At 42.1% G+C, this 26,052-nt stretch overlaps 2 protein-coding genes across 2 annotated transcripts; both read left to right on the top strand.

Annotated features, from left to right (window-relative positions):
• The first annotated feature begins 2,806 nt into the window (after window positions 1-2,806).
• Window positions 2,807-10,591, top strand: LOC123974717 (kelch repeat and BTB domain-containing protein 12-like). Its single transcript, XM_046055562.1, has 9 exons — window positions 2,807-2,977; window positions 3,112-3,293; window positions 3,513-3,645; window positions 6,539-6,772; window positions 6,878-7,236; window positions 7,326-7,599; window positions 9,053-9,200; window positions 9,294-9,491; window positions 9,739-10,591. The coding sequence occupies exons 1-9, from the start codon at window positions 2,807-2,809 to the stop codon at window positions 9,885-9,887; spliced, it is 1,848 nt and encodes a 615-aa protein (XP_045911518.1). The 3' UTR covers window positions 9,888-10,591.
• A 1,268-nt stretch (window positions 10,592-11,859) lies between these two features.
• On the top strand, window positions 11,860-25,770 carry LOC123975789 (NUAK family SNF1-like kinase 1). Its single transcript, XM_046057536.1, has 8 exons — window positions 11,860-12,380; window positions 16,283-16,403; window positions 17,474-17,625; window positions 19,206-19,271; window positions 22,045-22,164; window positions 22,680-22,812; window positions 22,970-23,269; window positions 23,300-25,770. The coding sequence occupies exons 1-8, from the start codon at window positions 12,051-12,053 to the stop codon at window positions 24,193-24,195; spliced, it is 2,118 nt and encodes a 705-aa protein (XP_045913492.1). The 5' UTR covers window positions 11,860-12,050; the 3' UTR covers window positions 24,196-25,770.
• Window positions 25,771-26,052: the final 282 nt, after the last annotated feature.

Genomic DNA, 26,052 nt, shown 5'->3' with positions numbered 1-26,052 from the left:
TTTTTAAAAACATATTGTCCACTAATCAGAAGATTGGTGGTTCGATCCCCAGTTCCAGTCGGCTTGTTGAAGTGTCCTTGGGCAAGACACTAAACCCCAAATTGCTCTCCATAGCTGTGTGTGAATGATTAGTTTCTTGTTCTGATGGGCAGGTTGGCACCCTTCATGGTAGCCTCTGCCATTAGGTAGGTAGGTAGGTTTATTGTCACAACATAACATGTTATAGAGTGAAATTGAGTTTTGTAACTCCCTTCTGCTACATAGCTGACATTATTACATTAAATATCAATTATGAAAAATGGTAAACAGAAATAAACTATCATCACTGGAGCAGTGTTGAGGATGAATTAGTCTATGAATGTGTGTGAATTATAATGGGGTAAATGTGGCATGTAGTGTAAAGGGCTTCAAGTGGTCGGAAGACTAAAGGTGTCATGCAAGTACTGTCCATTTACCATATTTGTGACCAGATTTTAAAGATTTACATCTTCTGTAGGAAGAAGAGGGCTTGAGGCTGAGTGGTGGAGACTGGGAAAGTCAGAAAGAGAAAGTGAGATACGGGACAATAAAACATTGTTGGTTTTGATATTTTCATAGGATTTGGTGATTATGAATAATCCCATCTTCAACCTTTAAGTCTATCAACAGTCTCTGTTCTTGTCATGGACTTGGACTGGCCAGGGGCACTATGGAAATAAATTATAGTCATTTTTCATCCTGTGTGATGTTTCAGTTTTTTGCCTGGCAGCTTGATTTTTCTTCATGCATTTTCTGTATTATGTCTTTGAATGTCTATAACCAGACTACTATATATATGTCCTTATATATTCTGCATTTTTTCCTCTGTGTTTATTGGATTATGGAGAATAAAACCAAAACCAAACACTAGCATTGTGAAGTAAAAGACATAAAGAGGGACTAAAGGGAAAAGACAGAACATGGTGGGAAACTGTTATTTGCAAAAGCATCATCATTGTCGCTCTCAGAGGGGAGTGGAGTGTCTAAATCTCACAACAGGTTTATTATTGCTAATAACATCCGAAATCTGGTTTGCTGGCTAATGGGAATGTCATTCATGTTGCAGGTCATCAACCAAACTATTGAATAATTTCGATTCTGACCTGATAATGGCGCTAAATGAAGAGCAAAATGTACCCAAAGTATCTAAAGTAAAAGTACTTGTTCTGTAAATGGCCTCTGTGAGTGTTGCAATGCATCAATTTGTAAAGAGCATTTTACCATTGTAGCCAGTAGAGGTTGATATATTTTAACTACTTTATATATATTTAGGTAGTTTAGTCCAGCATTTCCCAAACAAAGGGTTGGACCCCTCCAAAGGGCAACAAGATAAGTCTCTGGGCGGTAAGATGATTAACAGGGTATAAAAGAAGACAAGACAAATTTCTACTAAATATTTTTTTTCTCTTTTTTTTTATTTTTTTTTTTGTAAAATGATTTATCATTTAACCTCTTTTCACTTAAAAAAAAAAAAAAACTAACTACAAAAGACTTGTAGACTGTTTGCCCAGCCACTTCTAGACCAACAGCACCACTAGCACTTGCTGGTCTATTTTAAACCTTTTTACCAGTGAGCACGCTATTGCCCCCACTCACAGGCAGCAAATAGCTCAGAACACAAGACAGACCTGAGAGCAAACAAACAGACAACAACGTGTGAGTAGTTTAGGAAGTTTGAGAAGATGTCATCTCAGTTCAGAGACTTCTGAATCCTGGCGAGTTTCAGGACACCACTGGTATGTTTTTGTTTGTTTGTTTGTTTTTTGCATGAGCTTAGCTAAAGTAATGCTAACATGCAACTTCTCATACCCTGCATTTGCTGTACTGGAGTGAGGTGACCTGTGTATGTTTAGCACACCCACCGACAGTGTCACTACGGTCTGAGTTGGTGGGCCAGCTGCTTAGAGGTGGAACCAGTTTACAGAGGAGTAAGGCAACAAAAATAGCAAGGCCATTCAGTACCTCTCCTAACCAACCAAACACCATCTGAGAGACACACTTCTACATTTTGTCTTTAGTAGTGGCGTTTCACTGTACATCATACATTAGCCTATAATTAAATAATACAAAATACTAGAGACATCTTCCCGGTGCTGCCTTTTTTGTGCACAGTCTACATAGTCTCTTTTGTGATTGGTGTAGGTCATGTAGGAAGTTAATATGTGTGAAATCAAAGAGGGATAGACCCAGTGGAATTTACCTGCATTCTCTCACTTTGGGAAACAACCAAATATTTCTAATGTTTTGTGCGTTCATGGAATTCACAATAAAGCGACCGTAGTGATTCATAACCTCTGTTGGAAAAAGAGGAAGTGGAACCAAATGTGCTCTCTATAAGGATCCAGTTCACTGAACATGATTACATAGTAAATTCAGCCTTCAAACTTCAGATTGCAAACTTTTTTGTTTTCATCCAGCATTTCAATCAGGCCAGTCAATTTACATTTATTTTCAAATAGTTTGAGCTCAAATTACATATCATACAAAGAGCACAAAACATTTTCAAATGGAAACACCCTGTTTAGCTGCATTATATCTTTGAATGTGACCAAATGATAAAACTCAGGCTTTTTAACATCTGAATTTATATGTGAAAATGTGGAACTGATATATTGTATGCTACTGATGTTGCTGTATTCAGACTGAGAACGACACTGAAACCAGTCTCCCCCCTCATTTTCTCTCTTATAATATTCTCCCCTCTCATTTTCTCTTATAATGTACTCTGCCACAAGGTCTTTCTCTCTATCCTGACTAAATTGGTACAGACATCCAAAGCAGTGGTCTTATGGATGTACCTGTGCCGGACTCTGCTGTGGCAGAGCATGGCTCACATCTGCTCAGGCAGCTGGAGAGGATGAGAGCCACCCAGGAGCTCACTGATGTGGTACTGCTGGCAGAAGGGATTCCCTTTTCTTGCCACAAGGTGGTGTTGTCTGCATTCAGCCCTTATTTCCAGGTAAAGTTACTAAAAGTTATGTTGTGCTGATATAAGAAAACAGAAGAAAAAGAACAGTTTTAGGCGAATCTGTTGATGATGTGATGAGAGTGTATCTGTTTCACGTTCAGTTATTTTGAGTCTGTTCTGTCCAGGCCATGTTTACATGTGGTCTGAAGGAGACCCGGGGAGGTGAGGTGCCTCTCAGAGACACTCCTGCTCAGAGCCTGGAGATGCTACTGAACTACATGTACAGAGCTGAACTTCCGCTTTCCAACGACAACATCCAGGGAGTGGCTGCTGCGGCCTTCCTGCTCCATGTAGACGGAGCCTTCAGGTGGGGAAACATGCTTGGAATAGATCATTGTTCCAGTAAATGAACATGTGTGAATTTATGGTATAAAGCTAGGTCATTAGAGGCGTTAGACACATCCTACATGTTATCCTACTTTTTACTGCCTCTGTGAAATGCAGTAGTAAGATGTGCTGGTATTTTGGTTAGAGGTAAATGACTTATGTTTGAAGTTCTGGCAATAACTTGTTGTTGCTGCTTCAGGTTGTGTCAGAGCCACATGGAGGCCTGTATGGACCCCTCCAACTGTGTTGGTCTGTACCACTGGGCCAGAGACCTTGGGGCCACTGGTCTGGCCGACTCTGCCTTTAGATACCTCTGCCAGCACTTTACACAGGTGGGGCGTTCATTATTAGAAGTGTGAAATATTCTCTCAGTTAGAGCCATAGTAAGTATTCTTGGCTCCAACACCAAACCTATTATATCTCATTTATAAAAATAACTTCTTTATAATGTATTTGTTTATAAATGTCTATAGGGGATAGTGGGGTGATTTGAGCCTGTGGGGAAGTTCAGCCACCCCTTGTTTCCCGGCAACAAAGTTGGTCATGTGACCACACATTTTTGAAGAGTCATCCGTTTTACTCACCCTGTGATGAAGAGAGGCCCATGGAATAAGTCATAAACACATTTAAGATCAAAAAACTGTTTTTATGTTCAAGGAGTCCTGATTCTTGTGTCTGAACAATTACAGACAGGTTTGAGAAAATCTTATGCATGTGTTAGTGATTTAGGAAGTTACAATATGAGGCTATACTGTTGCGTGACTTTACCCTTAAACAGCTGGATGACACAATTTTGTTAAAGTGGCAGGGATGGGGGAAGTTGAGTCAGATATTTGACTGTAATTTTACATTGCGTTCTTATGCATCGCCAAAATGATGTGACATTATGCATTTTAGACCAGAAACCATCGTGTCATGCTTCTATAAGACAGAGTAGTGGGAGATGTACAAAAATGGGAAGTCAATTCTTCTGGTGGCACGGGACATGACGATAAACAGCATGACTTTAAGTCGAGACATAGCTGCAGTGTTTCCCTATCTAAGTGCAATGGAATGTTGGGACCTGGCGTTTGAGTTTGCATGATGAAATAACATTGATGTCCCTGAGCCCCATGTGTCTCAACTTATCCTCTCCCTTGGCTCAACTTCTAATACTGTTGTTTTTGTGAACAGTACTATGTAGGGTATTATGTAATACCTAAATGTTTGTGTTGTTATGCTGTGTCTCAGTGTTGTACAAAATGTTGCTGTGGAGACTTGTTTTGCTGTGTTTTCTGTTGTACCTAATGATGTTGATTGGTTTCTTATTGTTGCTTGTTTATCTTTTTGATCCGGCTATCTGACCCTGTCTTGACTAGGTCTCACTTGTAAAAGAAGTTTTAACCTCAATGTGACTTTCCTAGTAAAATAAAGGTTTAATGAGCCAAACGTTTTTTGGGGGGAAGCCATATTTTGAATATTTTAAATTGATTATTCCCAGGGATGCAACAAATCCTAAAATATATGTTCATATTTTAGTTGGAGACCTTACTGTCATGTCCTCACTTTAAAGACACCTCAAGTAAAAACTGGCTCAACTCACCCTGCTCTCCCCTACACAGGCCCCTTATGAAAAACTTACTTTAAGGGCTCGTTAAATTATTTGATTATAGTCTTTGTCACGATAAGGTGCATAACATTTTTTATTTTAAAATGACAAAATAAAACAATATGAAACATAAGACGAAAAGACAATCAAAACCAAAAAAACACTTTGGCCAGCCTTTTCCCATCATCTATCAGCTATTTAATGCTGCCACTAGAGGGCAGAAGTCACTTGCATTGTTGTTGCACAGGTATTGGGATATTTTGCCATGTGAAGATTTGTTCACTTTTTCCTATTGTCATATATATATATATATTCCCCGTGAGAGGGGGATTTTTTTTAATAAAAAATCCCCCTCTCACCCGTTGCGGGGTGGTATGTGTCATCCTCAAGCTCGGGTCCTCTGGGAGTCCTCTGGGAGTTTGAGGGTTCTACACAGTGTCTTAGCTGTTCCTAGGACTGCACTCTTCTGGACAAAGACCTCTGATGTTTTACCTGGAATCTGCCGTAGCTACTCTCCCAGTTTGGGGGTCACAGCCCCCAGTGCTCCGATTACCACTGGCACCACTGTTGCTCTTACTTTCCACATCTTTTCTAGCTCCTCTTTCAGCCCTTGGTATTTCTCAAGCTTCTCGTGTTCCTTCTTCTTGATGTTGCTGTCGCTTGGGATTGCCACATCTATCACTACTGCCTTCTTCTGCTGTTTGTCGATCAACACGATGTCTGGTTGGTTAGCCATCACCAGTTTGTCAGTCTGGATCTTGAAGTCCCACAGGATCTTAGCTCGGTCAATGTCAACTGCCTTAGGAGGTGCCCATACTCATGGCAGATGTTCCCGTACACTATGCCAGCCACCTGGTTGTGTGTCCATGTACGCACTTCCTGCCTGCATCTTACACCCTGCTGTTATGTGCTGTACTGTCTCAGGGGCATCCTTACAGTCTGCACCTGGGGTCCTGCCTGGTGTGGTAGACCCCAGCTTCTATTGATCTTGTACTGAGTGCCTGTTCTAGCGCCGCCATGATAAGTGCTTCTGTGCTGTCCTTTAGTCCAGCCTTTTCCAGCCACTGGTAGGATTTCTTAATATCAGCCACTTCTGATTTGTCTGTGGTACATGCCGTGCAGCGGCTTGTCTCTCCATGAAGGTTCTTCATCTTCCTTGTCCTCACCATCGGGTTTCTGCTGCCTGAGGTATTCACTAAGCCCTTCATTTTTGGGGGACATCTTCCTGATGTACTCCTGGATCTTCGTCGTTTCATCCTGGACAGTGCAGTGGTCTTGACACTCACTAGCCCTCGGCCTCCCTCGCTATGCTTGGCGTAGTCTCAGGGTGCTGGATTTGGGGTGAAACCCTCCATGCATTGTGAGGAGCTTTCTCGTCTTGATGTGAGTATACATATATATATATATATATATATGCCCTGCGATGGACTGGTGACCTATCCAGGGTGTACCCTGCCTTTCGCCCGATGTCAGCTGGGATTGGCTCCAGCCCCCCGCGACCCTGTATGCAGGATAAGCGGTTGACAATGGATGGATGGATGGATGGATATATATATATATATATATATATATATATATATAATATAATAATTTTTCTTGTAATTATTTCCCCCCATTATTTATCTTGCTATCTCGAGGTTTGTGAAGAAGAAGAAGTGCTGGAGCTGGATGCCCAAAGTCTTGGGGCTCTGCTGGGTTCAGATGACCTCAACGTATCGCAGGAGCAGGTTGTGCTGGAGCTGGTGCTGCGCTGGGTGGAGAGGCGAAGGGGCGACTCGCAGAGTGAAGCCCAGGCTGTGGAGTTACTCAGACGTGTCCGCCTGGAACTTGTGGACCCTGGATTCCTCCGTAAAGCCAGGAGGAGAAACCCGGTGAGAGAGGAAAGGGCCATTTCATAAAAGTCTAGACTCCTTATCCACTTATATCAAGAGATTAGTAGACTGACAGATTATCACTCCTATAATATAATCTCCCAGGTATTGCTGCGGGATGCTGAGTGCTTTGGGATGATTGATGCTGCTCTCCAGACCTCGGGTCTGTGTGAGACGTCAGCTCCACCTCGGCCAACCCTTCGTTACGGCATGGAGACCACCGACCTGCTGCTCTGCTTGGGTGGGGTGAATAAAGAGGGAGTGCCTGCCCGCCGTGGAGGACTTGCAGACCTCAGTTTTTGCTTTGCCCCCAATGGTAGAAGGACTTACTACATTCCCTCCCCACTGAGGGGCAGTGGAGGCATGGGACAGGTCACAGGTGGGGCAGTGACACGAGACAACAACATCTTGGTGGCCATAGAGGCAGAAGACCAACACAGGATAAAGAGGGTGGATATCTACAGGTGTTTATGTGTGCTCATACGTAAGAAATCCATATTTTGGAATGGCACAGCATTCACCACCAGATCTAAAATTTCTTTTCATGTTCCAGGTACGATAGTTCTGAGGAGAACAGCTGGGTGGAGCTGTGCTCAGCAAAATACAGGGACATGTATGCTTTAGGGATGCTAGGTGATGCCCTCTACATGATAGGCGGTCAGATGAAAGTGCGCAATCACTACATCATTACAGACAGTGTGGAGAGATGGTCACTGAAGAGAGGAGGCAGCTGGCTCAGCTTCGCCCCTCTGCCTCTCCCCTTAGCCTGCCACTGTGTCGTCAACCTGAAGGAGCACCTCTATGTGCTGGGGGGCTGGACACCACAGGTATCCAGACTTGTCAAAAAATACTTTGCATGCCAATATTAACTGTGCAGTAGATGGGTGTACTGATGTGTCCTTAAACAAGAGGACACTGGTTCATTATCAGATTCAGGTGCTGAGAACTAAAAACAGACTATCCACAGGTGTCAATAAACACTTGAATATCTAAAGGTCCTGAAAACAAATTTTCTTAAACATGTTCTTACTATTAATTGGTGACCCTAAATTGTCTTTAGGCGTGAGTGCGGGTGTGACTGGTTGTTTGTCTATGTGTGGCCCTGCGATGGAATGGCAACCTGTCCAGTGTGTACCCCGCCTTTCGCCCAATGTCAGCTGGGATTGGCTCCAGCCCCCCGTGACCCTGTATGCAGGATATGCGGTTGACGATGGATGGATGGATGGATGTTCTTACTAATACTGATTCCAACATGAACGCACAATTGCTGACAAATTAGGTTACATATTTCTGTACACCAATCAGGATTAAAGGTACAATGTGTAAACTATGGCCAGAATTTTATTTTAAAACATTCAAAAAATTAACTCACATCATCAACAGAAAGTGAATAAGTAACAGTTCTGACCTTATGTCAGAGACATATATGCATTGTGTTGCAGAGATACTGTATCTACTGAAGTTAGCATGCTAAACAGCAAGCCCCAGCCGGTCCTGTGTTGTAATACCACTTTGCCTCGAGATTTGAGAGAGGCGATATCGATTTGGAGCAGGTAATCGCGATTCTGTACCTTTAAGCAAAATTTGGAAGTGTAATGACAATAATGAGGTTGTTGCTTATGTTGCCAGCCCTGTCAATCATTTTTGATCATTCCACACCCGTACAGTCCTGAAAAAGCAGATTCATTTTTAGGTGTTAAACTCAATAAGTAGTAAAAGTAAGTATTTTATGCTACAGAGAAATACTTTCCAAGGCTTGTAAATCCACTGGAATTTTGGCACCCTGAAGCAGGGCCGGAGTGGGATAATTATTCAGGCCAGGAATATAATATCAGTATAGGCCAATTTACACACATTCACAAAAGACCATGTATACTGTAACTCGTTTACTGTTATATTCATATAAACCTTTTTAAGGCTTGAGTTGCACCCTGGATTTCCTCAGTGACTGCCCTGCGTTGTTTTTGCATTGATTTACACATTTCATCTAGCATGTTTAAAACTTGCCTGACACAGCTGGGCAAAAAAGTCACTGTAAGACCATTGCCCAGTTCAGACCCATGAACTGAGATGAATGGGCTCTAACATCTTATCTTAAACAAAAACTTATGCCATCAGAATAATTTGAAATTTCTTTTAATCCTACATGGCGACTTTAAAGCAACTCAATGATTTAAAGGCAGATGGTGAAATATTTACTGTAATATTTGTCTTCTCATTTCTCAGTTCTCACCTCACTTTCTTGTCTTGTCTGTCCAACTCTCTCTTCTCCTCCCTCAGCACCAGCCAGATGATGAGCCTGACAAGCTGAGTAACCGTGTGTTTCAGTTTGACCCTGGCAAGGACGAATGGACAGAGTGTGCCAGCATGAAGTCCTCCAGGTACCGCTGCGGCACAGCTGTCCTTAATGGAGAAATCTACATACTAGGTCAGACTATAAGACCAAATGTAACTGCATTCCCGAGTATCATTCTGTATGAAAATCAAATTGAGCCAGATGATGTGTGTGTGTGTTTTTCAGGTGGTATAGGATGTGATGGAGAGGACCGTGGACAATCACGTCGCTGTCTGAGCTCTGTGGAGATTTATAACCCAGACACAGACACCTGGAGGGTGGGACCGCCCTTGCCCACATCCTTACTCTCCCTTCGAACCAATGCCTCCAATATAGGAGTAGTGGAGGGCAAGATCTACCTCTGTGGATACTACAAGGGCGCTGGTTAGTTAGTGAATTTTAGTGATAGCCTGTCAATAATTTTTTGTTTTGTGTGGTCTCTCAGAAAGGTTCTCCCTAACAAGTTTAACTTCATGGTGAACTGGCTTTTGCTGGCTGAAATGCCTCCTGTTGCACATAAACAAGGCACACATTGGGTCTGCATCAGAGTTAGGGAATGCAAGCTAACTGGTCTCTCTGGAAATTAGATTTTGGTCAGCCTTAACTTACATATTTTCTCTCATGACTGCAGGCCGTCATGAGATCATCACCAAGGAGATTTTGGAATTGGACCCTGCAGACAATGTGTGGATGGTGGTGGAAAGACGAGCAGCCATGCATGAAAGCTATGACGTCTGTCTGGTGGCTAACCTCAATCCTCGAGACCTCTACACACCCTAATTAATCTCCTCCTGACTCTGTGCAACAACGCAAAGAGCCAGATGTGTGGGAAATATCTTTCTGTCCTCTAGACCTCATCCAGCTTTATGCAAGCCTTAAAGGGTAACTTTGGTGTTTTTCAACCTGGATATATCCCTTTTTTTGAAATTAGTCCAGTAGTGAGCAAGCGCACTGCAGTCAGCAGCAGTGAGACAGGGCTCTAATGTAGGGACTTCTTGTTCAATGGAGTCTGGTGGCTGTGACGAGAGCGATATAGTGACCGTTTCTGATGAAATAAAAAAGATCTTACTCTTCAAAAAAGGTCTATCTCTGTAGGCATCCTTTCGTTGTTAGACCAGCCTATCGGTGGCAAAAACAAGCACTTCAGTGGATGTACTTTGACAGGGCGCAATTGCCCGCAAGGATTATGTTGCAGCCCTCTCTTGCCGACTGCAGTGCACTCGCTAAATATTGGACCAATTTCAAAAGATGTCCATGTTGAAAAATACAGAATTTACCCTTTAACTCCTGAACATCACATGTATCAACTTCAAGGTCAAAATACATGTGAAATCTAGATGTGTAGTTGGTTGATGATGAAAGGATGTCAGTCTATTAACTTCCCCCCCCAAAAAGGCAAAAGTCAATGTGTTCTTTTAAACTAATCTTTCTGAAATGTATCCATCAACATACCTAAACAATAAAATTGATTAGTTTCTTATTATCTTCATGTGAATGTTTCCTGTCTTCCACCACAACTGCAAACAGAGGCAAACAGATAGCCTGGCTCTGTTCAAGGGGAAAGATCCACCTCAGCACCTCTAAAGCTCAAAATAAATCTTGGGTTTTTGTACAACCTGTTAATTAGTGAGTTTTACAGATGCTGTTTGGCAGTTTGTTTGGTTTTTATATTGGACAGAGCCAAGCTAACTGTTTCCCCCTATTTCCAGTCTTGTTCTGTGTGTTGTTCTAAGCTAAGCTAGCATCTCCTTGCGCCAGGTTCATATTGAACAGACAAATATAAGATCGATCTTCTCATCTACCTCTCAGCAAGAAAACGAATAAGGAAAATGTCTAACAATTCTTTTAAGGATTTTGAACAAATAACAGATTAGGCTAAATCCTTTTTCTGGTAAGTCTTGTAGCCATGGGAGTGCTTTACAAGTCAGTATAATTGTAAAGATCATCAAATCATTATTAATGTCTTTATTAATGGTTAGTAAATCATGTTAATGCTTTACAGATCAGTACTAAATTGTTAAACAGTATTATTAATGGGACTTTTTGGGTCACAAGATTGTGAGCCCACATTTGAGGTGAAGAATCTCTCAAATTAGCTTGCTTTGTAATTTAAGTTATTAGTTAGGGTTGTTGTTATGAAATTTTTTTACTGTCCTGGTATCTGGGTCATTAACCATTTCAGTGACTTACTAACATTTGTCATGACAGGCTTGATATCTTGGTACAAATGTTTCATCCTTATAAAAGTGTATTACTGACACATTAATGACTCAGTAACTGTCACACTGACATTTAAGCTTTATGGTAAATCTAAGAGGCCCTGTAATCCTATTCTCACTTTCTGCATGGTGTAATATATGGATTAAGTTGCCTTTCCATAGATAAGCAACCTTATATTTTTATTTGTGATTTATGCCGTCTAACAAACGTTTAAACCATTACTCCTGAGTTCAAAGACTCTATATCTTCGAAGTCTATTCAATGATTTGTTTTCTGCGCTCACCGCAGGCAAAGCATCAACAAACACGTCTGACTGAAGTGGTGGATTTAGGGTGAGCGTCTGACCCGCATGACATTCCATACATGCCTTCATCATCACCTCCTTCCTGCTGCTGAGAAGGTCAAACACGAGCCTCTCGGAAAACCCAAAGTGATCCCAAAAGAGTGTGACGCTCCGGGATGTTGCTATGAGAGCTGGGTGGAATGAGGAGACTCCACCCATCGCTCCTGTTGCTGTGTTTGAGGAGAGGGGAGAACACAACTGCTGCTCAGATTGATCATTTTATGCCATTAGACTAGTCTGTGGCTTTGATTACGGCACTATATGGGCGACTTCTTGACTACTAACAAGCGCTTTAGATGCTTTAGTTAGCTCAAAGTTATTTGGGCAAACAGTCCCGGCGAAGGCTGCATCCTGACAGGTGCGCGCAGTGCGCAGACAGGATGGGCAGACGTGAGGCTGACAGTAGAGGCGCAATGAACACCAGCGACCACTCCGAGCTCGGTTGTCTGCAGGACGAGGCATCCAGCGGCCACCATGCCGGCGAGGAGTCCCCGAGACAGGACAGACGCCGTCCCTGCAGCGCGGACAAGCGGCAGAGAAACCCAGGCATGGAGGCGGTGGGCCGTGCACCGACTGCCACAGCGCCGATGGAAGTGAAGAAGCACCAGCACAAACACAACTTGAAACACCGCTATGAGGTGATGGAGACTCTGGGGAAAGGCACCTATGGCAAAGTGAAAAAGGCGGTGGAGAGAGCAAGCCTGAAGACGGTGAGTGTTGGTTAACGCGGTGCGTATTACTTAAAGCTTTCCACAGCTGCGTGCCTGAAGGATGCTTTGTTGTATCATCTTAAAGAATTAACACGTGGAATAAATAAATATAGTTACTGATGATGGGTAAATGTACATAATGATGCACCTCTTGAACTCCTCTGCTGACCCATAGGCCTACAAAAGCTTTATAGAGATAATGTGATATGCTGCTCATGCTTAGGTCTTCCTGGGAGATATTAAGCAGTCTCCCTTTGGCAGAGTGTGTGTCTTGTTTCTGTAGGAATGCTGCCCATTGGTTATTAAATATTAATTTGTAGGTGGAGTTAATCTCTTGGGGGGTTCTATAACGTGTGTGTGTGTGTGTGTGTGTGTGTGTGTGTGTGTGTGTGTATGAGGTTAGGGTTAGGGTAAGTGTTAATGTTAGACATGTAGTTGTGATGGTTAAGATTAGAGTAAGAAACGAGGGAATGCATAATGTCAATGATATGTCCCCACAGGGATAGAGGAACAAACTTGTGTGTGTGTGTGTGTGTGTGTGTGTGTGTGTGTGTGTGTGTGTGTGTGTGTGTGAGCTCATGGGGTGATGCTGAACTCTGTTCTTGCTTCCTGTGCTGCCAGGCTGAGATGCCTTTGGTCTGACTCACTCAGCACTTGAACAAGGGGATAAAATTACTACAATAGGTCTCTTCCAATAGGAGTCTGACCCCCTTTCTACCAGAACACAATCACTCACACACAAATTCTCTCTCACACACACATGAACATACATAGACAGACATAATAATATAATGTGTTTCATTTTAACTTTACATTCTGAATATCCAGGTTAAAAAACAGAATGTGGAGCCAGATTACTTTGAATAATCACGGGTTTATGTCTGCAGTCAGGTTTTAATCCCTCACTCTGCTGTGATCAGAACACAAAGAGACAGATACCCCATCAGCCTCGAATTCCCCTTCTGTTTTTTTAGTCAACAAACACACTGTTATAGGGATAATCTTTTTTTGCAATCGGATTGTGGAAGTGAGACTGGCATCATTCCTCTGGCTGCTTTCACTGTAACCCTGAGACCTACATCTGTGAGAGAGAAAAGGAAGAGAAGGAGTGAAAGACAGAAGACAGGTAGAAGATTGAAGAGTATACAGAATGAGGGGAGCAGAGAGAAAGAGCTATGCAGTGTGTGTGTGTGTGTGTTTGTGTGAGTGGGTTTGGTAGAACAAGGGCAGAAATGGGCTGAATTCTTTGAGCTATAGCCAGCACATACCAAGGATTCTTTGAAACAAAACGGACATTATTTTTGGAAAGAAGACCAGGGGGCTGTTGTTTGACTGCGGGAAGTAGGCAGAGGAGGAGACAGTTTTAGAACAAGAAGGAAGCAGAGGGGGAGGACGAGTGAGACTGTAGCAATGGTTTGAGATTACAGTAAAGAGCTGACTTGTCCCTGTAAAATGTCTGAGGTGCGGGAGGTGACCATGACTAACGTACAAGATGAAATGGAAGGAAAGGATGATGAATTCCGGGTCTTGCATATGCGGGGTCACTCATCTGGACTGTTAGGTCACTTACATTGGTTGAAGTAACATTAAAATATTTTTGTTTGTGCAATGTACAATTCTGATGTTTATAAAACATTACATAACTTCAGCAGAAATGAGAGTGGTACCTTCTCATCTAACTCTGGGCAAAAAAGCAAATTAATTTCCCAAAATGTCAAATTACTGCTTTAACAAGGCTTATTGTCTTTAAGAATAGTCATAAAAAAAGACCATGCTAGTTTTGATTTTCTATAACACATTCAAATAATTTCTGTTGTGCATATTATATTTGAATGTCAGTACCAAAACAGAATATTGTTTTGCCCTGTTCGTGTAGAATTGTTAAACAAGTAGGTTCCCCAAAGTGAAGAGTACCAGAGGGACATCTTTTTCACACCCCGAATAGCAATCCATGCCGACTGTTTTTGTGACTGTATTTGTCCAATTCAGGGCACGGTGCTGTAGTGTGTGCATGTCTGTAGCTGGATGGTAAGAGCTAGGGTCAATTTTAGTAAGGAGTCTACATAATGCTGTTGTTTAATCTTTCACAGATGCAGCTGGAATCTTTCATGATTCTCATGGGACGAAGTGTTTGTGTGTGTGTGTGTGTGTGTGTGTGTGTGTGTGTGTGTGTGTGTGTGTGTGCATGAGGTTGTCTGTGACTGTGAGAATAATAGGACAGGGAGTCAGTGAGTTGCCACCCCCAGCCCCCATCATGACTTCATACACACACTAACTATTTAGATGAACAATAGACATTGTTACATAGAAGGATACTTTAGAGGTCATACGTAGACTTGACGCATACGCATGCATAAGGGTGAGATCATGCACACATAAAGCCACACTTCTTTCCCATTATGCACCCCTTTTTAAAATGCTCTTAGTGCCCTGAAGGCTGAACACTGCCCAGTGTGTGTCTCTTTTCTCTGTGTTCTGCTGATCTTAATGCCAAGTCCACGGGGTACGTCAGACCTTAGATGGACTGTAAAATGTAAGTTATGTTATCCATTCCTTTCACCTGTCCTGTTAGCTGCCGCCTACATCCTCCCTCCTCATCCCTGCAGCTTATTTCATAGTCTTTCCCTTCCTATACCGCTTTCCCAGCCAGCAGGTAATTGGGTCAGAAAACATTCAAAAGCATGCAAGCGTACACATGTTAATAGTCCCCCCAAGCTTGGACATGTGCCATTCAGCTGACAACCATTGAATATGTGTGGCCTAATCTCTGACACAGTACCTCTGGATGGACTTAGATGCCACATCAGTCTGGCGAGTCTGGTGATGTGAGAAAAATCTTTCAGCTCTTATTTAAAGAAAAGACACAAAACTCCAAAATAGAAAGATTCTTCTTCGCTTAAATGAAGGTTCACATCAGTTATGGAAGGTCAAGTCAGTCCAGGGAGTTCCCTGGAGTGTGTTCATGTTGTGTTGCATAACCACTGCGGTTGATGGAGCGTGTGAATTATGTCTTTCAGTGTCTCAGTTTTTTCCGGCAGCTGAGAATGTTGGAGTTGTAACCCTGGGGAGAGGCCTGTTCACCCATAGGGATATTATAGGGGTTGACAGAAATGTACAGGGGTATGATCAGTGCTATGTTAGGATGTAAACCTCACATCGTAGTCCTGTAGCCTCACCACATCGCTCATTCTTTGTTGTCCTGTTTTTAGCTTACAGTATTTCTAAATAAGACATATTTCTGAACAGCATGTCTATTTAGTTGTCTGCTTCTGTATAGTCCTTGCATGGTACCATGTTGGTGACAGATACTCCAAAGAGTTTTAGAGGGCTCATGCAGTGGTGTCTGTTTTTGGTATGTATGTGTCCAGTGGTTGGGGTTAGGGTTGGGGTACAGTAAGCGCCTGGGATTAATGAAGCAGAGTGTGAACAGGGCAGCTGTCAACCTTCTGCCCCATAGCGTGCTCCAGCCCTTGAAACCCACATAATCACCTCTAATACCCAGAGACTATTTGCGTGAGTGTACTTGTATCAACAGTATGTATGCCTTCGTTTCCATGCATGCCTATGTAGGTTATACACGATCTGTGCATTTATCAGCGTTTGTTCACTCTTTTAAATAACTGTTTTGAGTTGCTGTGAACGAGGTGAAGAAATTAGTTAACTGGTGGGTTTGAAGAGGAGTTAATTAAAGAGGAATCTGTGTTTACTGTCACCAGATCTTCTGTGAAAGTGGGCAGCAACAACAACTGTTTCCTTGCTGTAGAAGACGATTTCTAGAATATTATCCTTTTGAAAGTTTTTAACCAGCCACACTTAATCCCCAAGGTTATCAAAATATGTGTTATTCGAACACAAAGGTTCATGTACCATGTACAGACTCAATAATGTGTCTTCCTCCTCAGGTGGCGATCAAGTCGATCCGCAAAGAGCGCATCACTGACGACCTGGACAGAATTCACATTCAGAGAGAGATTGAGATCACCTCCTCGCTCAGGCACCCCAACATCATACGCTTCCACGAGGGTAAGTCTGCAAACACATTGCACATGGACCCAAGTGCCAAAAATCATTGAATTAATGTGCAGTCTCAGACAGCTTTTTATACCCTGAATGTTACATGAGACAAAAGTCATGCACATTCATAGTCAGTCACTTACAGTACAGATAAGTGGTGCTGTGAAATCAAAGTGGGTGTCATACACCTTTACTATATTAGTCTGATAGTGAAGAGTGTTGTGCAGCAATTCCCATAAAGGATTTGTGTTTTTCTTACTATCAAAAAATTCCAATTGAAGACCAAAACCAACAAAATTAACCTGAAATAGACCTCCAGTGATGTCAAAAAGCTATTGAAACACATTAATGACACACAGTTGCACCGTGTGACATATTTCTTCCTTACCCTGAACATGGGCAATGTAGCTTAAACCGTCCTGCTGCTTTAACTTCTCACTAAGTAAACAAGTGCACTACTTACTCCCTTTTGAAAAATGCCTGATAAAAGCTACAGTACCTTCCTGAAATCAATTAGCAGTTTTTTAATGGACTATTTATTTGTGAAACATGAAACCAAGATTCTTGTACTGAGTAACTGAGAGAAGGTCTAACTCATTGTTGGTTTGGGTCTTTTCATGAGATTTGTTTACACAAACAAAAATACAGAATATGGCCAGCCTTATGCTTTAGAAATCTGTAATTTTTAGTATCCATTGATGGACTGTATGAGATACATATGAGTATGTTTCAAATTAATTGAAAGAGTCAACATCAACTTGTTGGTCACATGTACTTCACCTAATTAAGATGTTTCTAATGGTAAACCTTAATCAGGTAAGAATCTTACCGCAGAAGTGTGCACAATTTCTGGTTTGTTCTTGATTTAAATAGTTTCTGGGATAAAGTATGTAGTAATTTGGGGGAAACAAACAGTAAACAACAAGTATTTACTGTACATTGATTGAAAAATAATCAAACTTTCAGCCTTTTAATTATTTGTGTCTCCATTTCTATGTATGCAGTATAATATCTCTTTTTGCTCATGTAAACACATCTACCTAATGCTGAACTGTAAATGTGTCCTGTGTCCTATGCAGTGTTTGAGAGCCGGGATAAAATTGTGATAGTCATGGAGTATGCCAGCAGGGGAGAGCTGTACGATTACATCCACGAGAGGAGGAGACTGCCAGAAACAGAAGCCAGAGGCCTCTTCAGACAAATCACGTCCGCTGTCCACTACTGCCACAAGGTTTACATAAACACACACACGTACTGTATATACACACATACTTTCTGCAAACGCACCACTGGAATTCAGCATAAATTAGGGAACCGCATGTAGACACATGCTCACTTGCATGCTGCAGTATTCAACTGTGCACAAGCAAATACAGTACCGCTAAATCCACTAAATCCTAATCCTAATTCTGAGGGAAAACTTGACTTGAGTTTTCAGATCTCTCTGGGTTAAGAGCGCATTATCGCGTGATTGTTTTTTACAGTCACACACTGACACATTTAACAAACACGTTGTCTAAATGACCTTCCCCACCTCCCTCCACATCAGCTCCTGGTGAACGAACAATTTCTATTTTGTTTCTCAGTTTTTTGTTTAAGTGTACATAAAATCAACAGCTGTGCCAGAAACAGAACAGGAATTATCAAGGAAATACATACATCCTATAGACACAGAAGCACTGTAGAAGTGAGGACCTGTGCTGTACAGTCAGCTGAGTTGGATTTGACAGAAGTGTTTTTGTTTTCATATCATTCTTACTTTGGCAGTTTGGCTTCTTCATGAATCCCTCACATTAAACGCAGAGATTATCATTCAGCCTCTGTAGCTTTGTAGTAGGCAGAGAGGTGGAATTTGTGCTCCTCGTGCCCTCAAATGTTGTCCCAAAATAGACACGAATGTTCTGGCATGAATGAATTATTGAATGTGCCTGTGAGGTATGGCACATGGAGGGATTATCGAGACTTCAAGAGAAGAATGAAAATAATTCTGAGTCATTGCCTGCTTTTCTTTTTTTCTTTTTTCCCTCCCAAATCTGTTCATAGTCATTTAAAAATAGCAGGAATAATAATCTGGTTAACCACATAGATTTCTGATTTTTCTTTTCTCCTCGTCTCTGCCTTGCAGACACACACATACACACTGGCATGCATACTTTACATATAGTGCACTCAACATTGTGGGCCATTTTCTCCACTTAAGTGCTCTGAAGAGAATGTGATTAACAAAAGAAAGGAGGCTTTTCGGGCTCATTAGCCTGTGGCTTTAAGAGAAACTAACGTTTTAAAGTTTCCGTGCATCGCACTGCTTCCTGGGTGGCCACAGTTATCTATAGCAGCATTGTCTCTTCTTATGATTTACTACCTATTCAGTGTCAGGGAAACAGACTTTTCCTGCCATCGAACCTGCAGTGTACTCTACTCTCAGTGTTCTTCCGCAACAGGCTCCACAGCTGTCTACACTCTGTGGCCTCTCGTTGGCTCCGGGGTGCTTAATGCCATCAGGGGATCAAATCGCATCTCATCAGATGAATTAACCCAAACAAAGCACTTCCTCATGCCTGGTGACAATTAAACATTCTCGAGGCTCTCCGATATGTTAGACACATGGCTTTGCAACACGAGGCCCAAGCGGAATGTTAACAATTATAAAGTCATAAATGAGAGACAAACGCCTCGTGCAGCACAGGCTGGATTCATATTGTGAACTTCACTCCCTTCAGTCTTATTGTATTGGATACAGAGAGAAGACATCTGACTGTAAACAGGAGGGAGGAGCAGCACAGGACCTAATGTGTCTCTGCTTTCTTGCAGAATGGCGTTGTGCATCGAGACCTCAAGCTGGAGAACATCCTTTTGGATCGAGATTTGAATGTAAAGGTAAGATGGGTAAAACAGACTGAGCCTTCATATCGTGTTACAAAAAAGAAGTGTGATCATGCATGTTTAGGAATATAAATGAGATAGATAAATATCTTGTTTTTGGAAGGAAACTAAGTAGATAAGTCCTCTGACAAACGTTTGGCCTTGGGCTTTAAAGACATCATGGGTTTATAAAGTGCACGAGTGCACTTTTATTTTTGGACATAAAAGCATACATTATTGTGACACACTACCTGCCACATTTCAGGAAGCCATCTTTTTCCACTGCAGCTGTATTTAGCATGCTGGAATGAAGCGTCACGTAGCACAGCTGGTAATGGATTATTTTGCCAGCTCCAAAATAAAATACAGAGTGCACATTCAGAACCCACACTGGAGCACGCTCTGCCCACAGTCATTTTGATGTGTTGTTAAGCCATGCACACTGAACCAGCACAAATATACTGCCAGGTCTTATAAAAGAACCCGGGGGTCATTTTTTTGCCTTATTTGGGCATTCCTCCCCTTATTTGGGAGCAGTGCACAGCCAAAGGGGAATGCTGGGAATCCAGTGGCAATCGCGCCAATCGGAGGGTTTTAATATAAATATGCTCTGTCTGTCCGTCAAAAGAAAGCACCATGTGCAGACCACTCATCAGCTCTTCATTCATTGAAAACCTCAGGATCACCACGTCGGCCTCTGTGAAAGGCATGTGCGTGTTATGGCTACACAATTGCTGCTTAATGGCAGGCAAAGCCAGACATGTTAGGTAAAATGTTTGGGTCATGGTCAAGTTTGAAGCCGGAGATTGTAATTTAACAATATACTAATATTAAATTCTCTACTAATGGTTGGCTTTGACTGTTTTCAAGTTTCAAGTCTGCTCAGTGGGCAACTTGTTTTGAAGGTGTTCATGAACTATGTCAAACTTCTTATAGACACTAACACCTCACGTTAGTACAATCAGATAAACTCTTTATAGCTTATATGATTAGAAAGGTCACAACATACTCGGCAAAGTAAACAAACAAACAGCAGAGTAGAGATGAGTAAGCACTTAAATCATCCATGAAGAACATGAAAACATTGTGTTCTAAAAACTGCATAGTATGCAGCTATAAAGAAATTTGTCATCTTTTTTTTTAAAGTTCTTATTTATTTTATGCCTTTATTACATAGCGGCAGTAGAGAGAAAAAACAAGGGGGAGAGACATGCAACACGATTTCCAGTAAGACTTGAAGCAGGGATTTTGTGGTTTATGGTTCATGTCTTAGCCGCCTTAACCACAGGGACATTTTTCTCCCTTGCTTTATCTTTAAGCTTAAATCATTGTGCCATTTTAGTGAGCAGACAAATCGGCCAGATCAGCTGATTTATTCACTGGACAAGAGGGAAGTTTGAATGTTTACTTTATAAAGCTAAACACAAGCAATACTTAATAGTAGCTCAGACAAACCAGGTCATTTTGGTGGTCCCATCAAATTTATTTACTTCTCAAATCATCTTACTTAAACTGGCTGCCAGCCACTGTAGAACATTTACCAGCTGTCTGTCTCAGTCCTGCATGCGTATGAGAGGCAGGCAGCTTCTCACAAGAGTCCATGTAATGCCCAGGCATGTGGACAGGAGCCGTCTGTATGTTTAGAAGAAAGCATGCATCTTATACAACTTCAACAAATGTCTTCGCCAAAGAACTTAAATTAGTACAGATGTATCTCTGGTGGCGAAAGACAATTTACACTGCTGGATGCACACACACAAACACAGCAGCTTGTAGAAATCAAAGCTGTATAAACTGCACAACTCACTCAAGTCTACACATTATTATTGCCACTTTATGTGGACTGTATGCACAGTCTCATCTTCGGTCTGTGAGGTCTCTGTTTTCCTGAATGTCTGTTCCATGGAAATAAAGCTGTCATGTAGAATTTTTTTAACACCAGAGAGGCTGATAGTGGGCTGGTGTTCATGTTAATAATCTCTTCAGATAGAGAGAAGCCTCTGTATGTCTGCGTATGGCTCTGGCATGCTCGAGTGAGTGATTGTTCCGTTACGTGAGTGTAAGCAGCCTGATGTTTTTGGCCCTCCTCTTTTTCCCCACTCACACTTACATTGGCAGAAGCTCAGCATACCTATTTTTGGCTCCTTTAAAAGGAATTGCTTTGAGTTGTTACTGTGTTTTCGCCACATGGGTAACTCACTGAAAAAGAATCTGGATTGCGTGAGGATTTGAAGTGACCGAGTGAGTGAAATACATAAAGGGTCCAGTGTTAACAGATTAGTCCATTGTGTTGTAAAGTCAAAGCGTTTCGTGTTGGACATGGGCAGACAGAGGTCTGGACTGAGATGCAGAGTCAAGTGTGACAGCGGTTAGGTAGTTATGTCATCCATGGCTGAGACTCAGTGTCACATAAACCCTTTTTTTGTTTACTTTTTGCACAAACACAGATGCACATGCTTGACTGTCTTGTCTTTTGTGCCCACAGCTGTAAAAACCTTTGAATGCCATATAAAACATGTTTTTGGTTGTTTTTCTTATATTGTTTTTACAATTGTTAATTCTAAGGAATGTCTAGCCTAAGTTTTATATGTATTGCCGGCTTTATTGGTCCCATTTTAGCATCACTTATGGTCACTTATTTTCTTAGTTTCCACTCTAATTAGTTAGTTTAATAGTTAATTAAAGGTTGTCTAGTCTTATACCAGCTCAGAAGCAGGGGTACCCATGGACACAACATTATTATAGTGAAATTTAACATTTTATGTTCTCTCTCTCTCTGCCTCTGCAGCTGGCTGACTTTGGCCTTTCCAATCATTTCCAGAGGGGCACTCTGCTGCAGACCTACTGTGGTAGTCCACTCTATGCTGCCCCAGAGATTGTGAAGGGACTGCCCTACCAGGGGCCAGAGGTGGGTCAACACAACGTTGCTCATGAGAAACAGTTTCCAAACATCATGGTGTTCCATTATGTTACGTACACATCATAGTGTGTCATTCATAGTGAATCACTCTTGATTAATTGCATTATGGTGTATTTAGCAGCGCACCAAAACTTTAAAGCTGTGGGTTGTAAATCCAAAACAATGAGCTGAAAGAAGGTAAAGCGCTCTGCAGAGCTGAGGGGAACTTGAGAGTTGGGTTCGCTACTATGAGCGACACGTTTCGCATTACACATTCATTTCACTAGTGCAGCTTTAAAGCACTGATTGTGTCCTGCATTTGCTGTAGAAAAAAACACAATCAATGGTAAATTTAATTTTCAGAAGCTCCAATATTAGACTTCATAAAGCTGAATGATATAGAAAATCAGAATATAGGGCCACATCCTGTACTTTTTGTCATGCTTAAAATGAAATCAAATTATGCACCACCTCACTCTGTTCAATTGTGCTTGTTCTTCGTTATGTGCGTATTTGCATGCTAGGTGGACTGCTGGGCACTGGGGGTGTTGCTGTATGCCCTGGTGTACAGCAGCATGCCATTTGACGGGTCCAGTCATGCCATGCTCACACAGCAGATCAGCCAAGGTCGCTACCGCAGACCAAACCCCCCCTCAGGTAAACCTTTACAAAGTCCATGTCTCCATCAACATTATATTATTTCTATTCAGTCGGACGTGATTGCTTTGCGTGTTCTTCTTATGAGTATGTTAATAATAACATTGTTTTAGCCACTTTGGCTGCTATAAATAATTGTTGACTCTGTTCCCTCCAGACGCCTGCGCCCTTATCGACTGGCTGTTGACAGTGCGTGTGGACGAGAGGGCTACGATAGAGGACGTGGCCAACCACTGGTGGGTGAACTGGGGTTTTGAAGAGAGTGTGTGTGACTGCCCATTGTCTCCACACCAAGAGTGCCCCTCCCCCCTTCTGGCTCGCTACATCGACTGGCAGAATCGGGTCGCAGCTACCAGCAACATGACTGTTAACCGAGGATGCATATCCTCAGACTCCTCCTGTCCATCTCAGCTCTCTCCCAATGTCTTTTACTTCACCTTACCTCTGAAGAGTGACCGTGGAGGAGGAGGAGGAGGAGGAGGAGGAGGAGGAGGAGGAGGAAGGGTACGCGGAGGAATGTCTAGCCTAAGGAAGTCACGCAAAGAGAATGCAATTCCCCAGAATACACTGGGAGCATGTGGTGTTGTTTGTGCAACAGCTGCCTCCTCTGCTGTGATTTCCTCCACTTCCACTATTGAAAGAAAGAAGCCCAAAGGTATTCTGAAACCCCAGAGAAGTTTTGACTCAGTCTTTCACATCCCTCCTAAAGAAAACTCTCCCTCCCAACCATGTAATGCTGCTTCCCAGCCTTATCGAACACATACACTTGCCCGCACACATGCTGACGTCCTGTCCACCAGTCTGTCTCCTCCCTCTACTTTCAGTCAGCCCTCATCCAAAATGCCCAAGAAAGGGATACTAAAGAACTTGTATGGTGGGGAGTCAGGTTGTGGCTCATCCTCAGAAAAAGGGATCTCTGGAACATTAGTTAGAGAGAGCGATGCAGGCGATCTGTGCTCCCACAAACAGCACTCCTCTCTGCCAGCGGCAGAAGACAGCCCCACCATGCGCACAGAGGCAGTAAGAAGAAGGAAGGGTATTCTGAAACGCAATGGCAAGTTCTCTCGCAGTCTGGATCTTCCTGATGACCACCACTTAACTCCCTCTTCAGCCACCACGATATTCCCTGAGGCTCTGCAGCAGCTCCTCCAGGCCACAGGGGCCGGCGAGGGTCGCCGCAGCCGGCCATCCAGTGTGGTGAGCGAGGATAGCCTCTTCTCTTCCGATTCCTTTGACCTACTAGACCTCAGCACCCAATCACGTCGCAGGATTTTCTCCCGGGGGAGGCAGCACAGCGCCTGCAGCTCTGAAGAGGACCTGGAGCATCTGAGGGTTGAGGCAGCCAGGGCCGGTGGAGACGAACAGAAGGAAATGCTAACATAAACCTGATCCTGATGGATCAGTGTGGTGAAAAATTGGGTTGAAGGCCTGTTCTTCAGTTCACTTTTTTGTGATAATCAGTGCCTGCCATCTTGAAAAGACTTTAATGAACTCTGGAAAGGTTACAGCTTCAGTATGTGGACTCTACTGTGTATTGTACTGTCAATGTAAAGCACCATTTCTTGGCATATTTGTTTGCATTGAGTGATCAGTTAAACTGTATTCATTGACATTTAAATTGCATTCTGAATGTGAGGCAGTACAAAGAGTGACTAGACACCAAGTGACACCTAAAGGGTATCCAGGATCTGCACAATTGCAGAGATGGGAACCTCAATGTGGCAGAATGGACAGTCCGTTTAATGAACTCACTCTGACCTCACCTGCACAGTAGATCTTTTATTTAAATTTTACAGCAGATTTCTGTTCAGATGAGCCTCAAAAAATTCTGTCTGGATGCTGTAATCTGTTAAAGTTAGCACTAAAGGTTTTTGGAACTGATGAGACATATAGCCGAGTGCTTCTTGGATATGTGATCCATGTATCGGTATATCAATAATGACAATAAATCGACACATATTACATATCAAGTGCGTTTCCATCCACCTCCTTTCATGACCATTTTGCACATAAATAACCCGAGGGACAGCACCAAAGACTTGAAATAGAAGCTCTTAGCTGAGGTGGTAAAGCTGGTATATCGATAAAAGCAAAGGTACATGAAGCAAATGAGACAAAAATATCCAATCTGCCACATAACATAAATGACACATTTCCATTATTGTTTTCTACATTGTTTTCCACTGTTGGAGGTTTGACTGGCATTTTAATATTCGCATGACGGTAGTGGATGGAAATGCACTTTAATTTGCGTTTTCTTTTACCAATTTTCCTGGAAATTTGGTACAGCTCTATTGTAAGGATAAATCCCGCTAAAACTTAACTGTTTTGATACTTAAACACTTTTCTTTACCTTATTTCATAAGCTCTATATAAGCATTTAATAAATTGGTTATAACTCACTAAAATGTAGTCATAAGCAGATATAAGGACATCTTTAATTTATTGATGTACAGTATTTGTCAACAATTATAATTTCTACTAAACTAACTAAACTAATTGTGTTTTGTAAAAATGTCATTCATTATCTGTTTATAAACCAGCCTCTGCTTATGGATGTTAGAGTTGTTGACAAATACCTTAGTAAACACTTCTGCTTTCAAATGCAATAAATGTCTGTTATAAACCATTCAATAAATGATTATATACTGCCTATACATGCCATATAGGGGGAGTTAAAAGTAAAGTGATACATATTTCACCATGTTGAGTTTGTTTTACACAGTAATGTACTGTGCACAATTTGCTCCTTTGCACCAACAGTGTGAATAGCAGATGGATCACCATCACCTTGCTTTTTACCGTGACACCACCAATGCTGCTGTGGACATTTAGTGATACAAGTGATGTATGCAGTAGATGTATGCAATTTTAAATTTGTAACTTTCATACTGTGAGAAAATAAGTTAATTTTGTTCAAGCTTTTCATACTAATTAAATAAATTATGTCAACCTGAATATTTTCCTGTTTATTTATTTCTGGTAAGTGAACAAGAAAAGCAGCAGGAGGCCATACTGCAGATTCAATTCAATTCAGTTTTATTTATATTGCGCCAAAACAACAGTTATCTCAGAGCGCTTTTCCTAAAAGAGCAGGTCTAGACCGTATTCTGTGATGTTATTTACAGAAACCCAACAATTCCCACCAAGAGCAAGCACTAGGCGACAGAGGCAAGAAAAACTTCCTTTTAAGAGGCAGAAACCTTGAGCAGAACCATGGGTCAGGGTGGATGGCCATCT

Source organism: Micropterus dolomieu, linkage group LG08, assembly GCF_021292245.1.
Source record: "Micropterus dolomieu isolate WLL.071019.BEF.003 ecotype Adirondacks linkage group LG08, ASM2129224v1, whole genome shotgun sequence".
NCBI lineage: Eukaryota > Metazoa > Chordata > Actinopteri > Centrarchiformes > Centrarchidae > Micropterus > Micropterus dolomieu.
The sequence above is the reverse complement of the archived record's forward strand: the minus strand, read 5'-3'. Positions and strand labels throughout refer to the sequence as shown.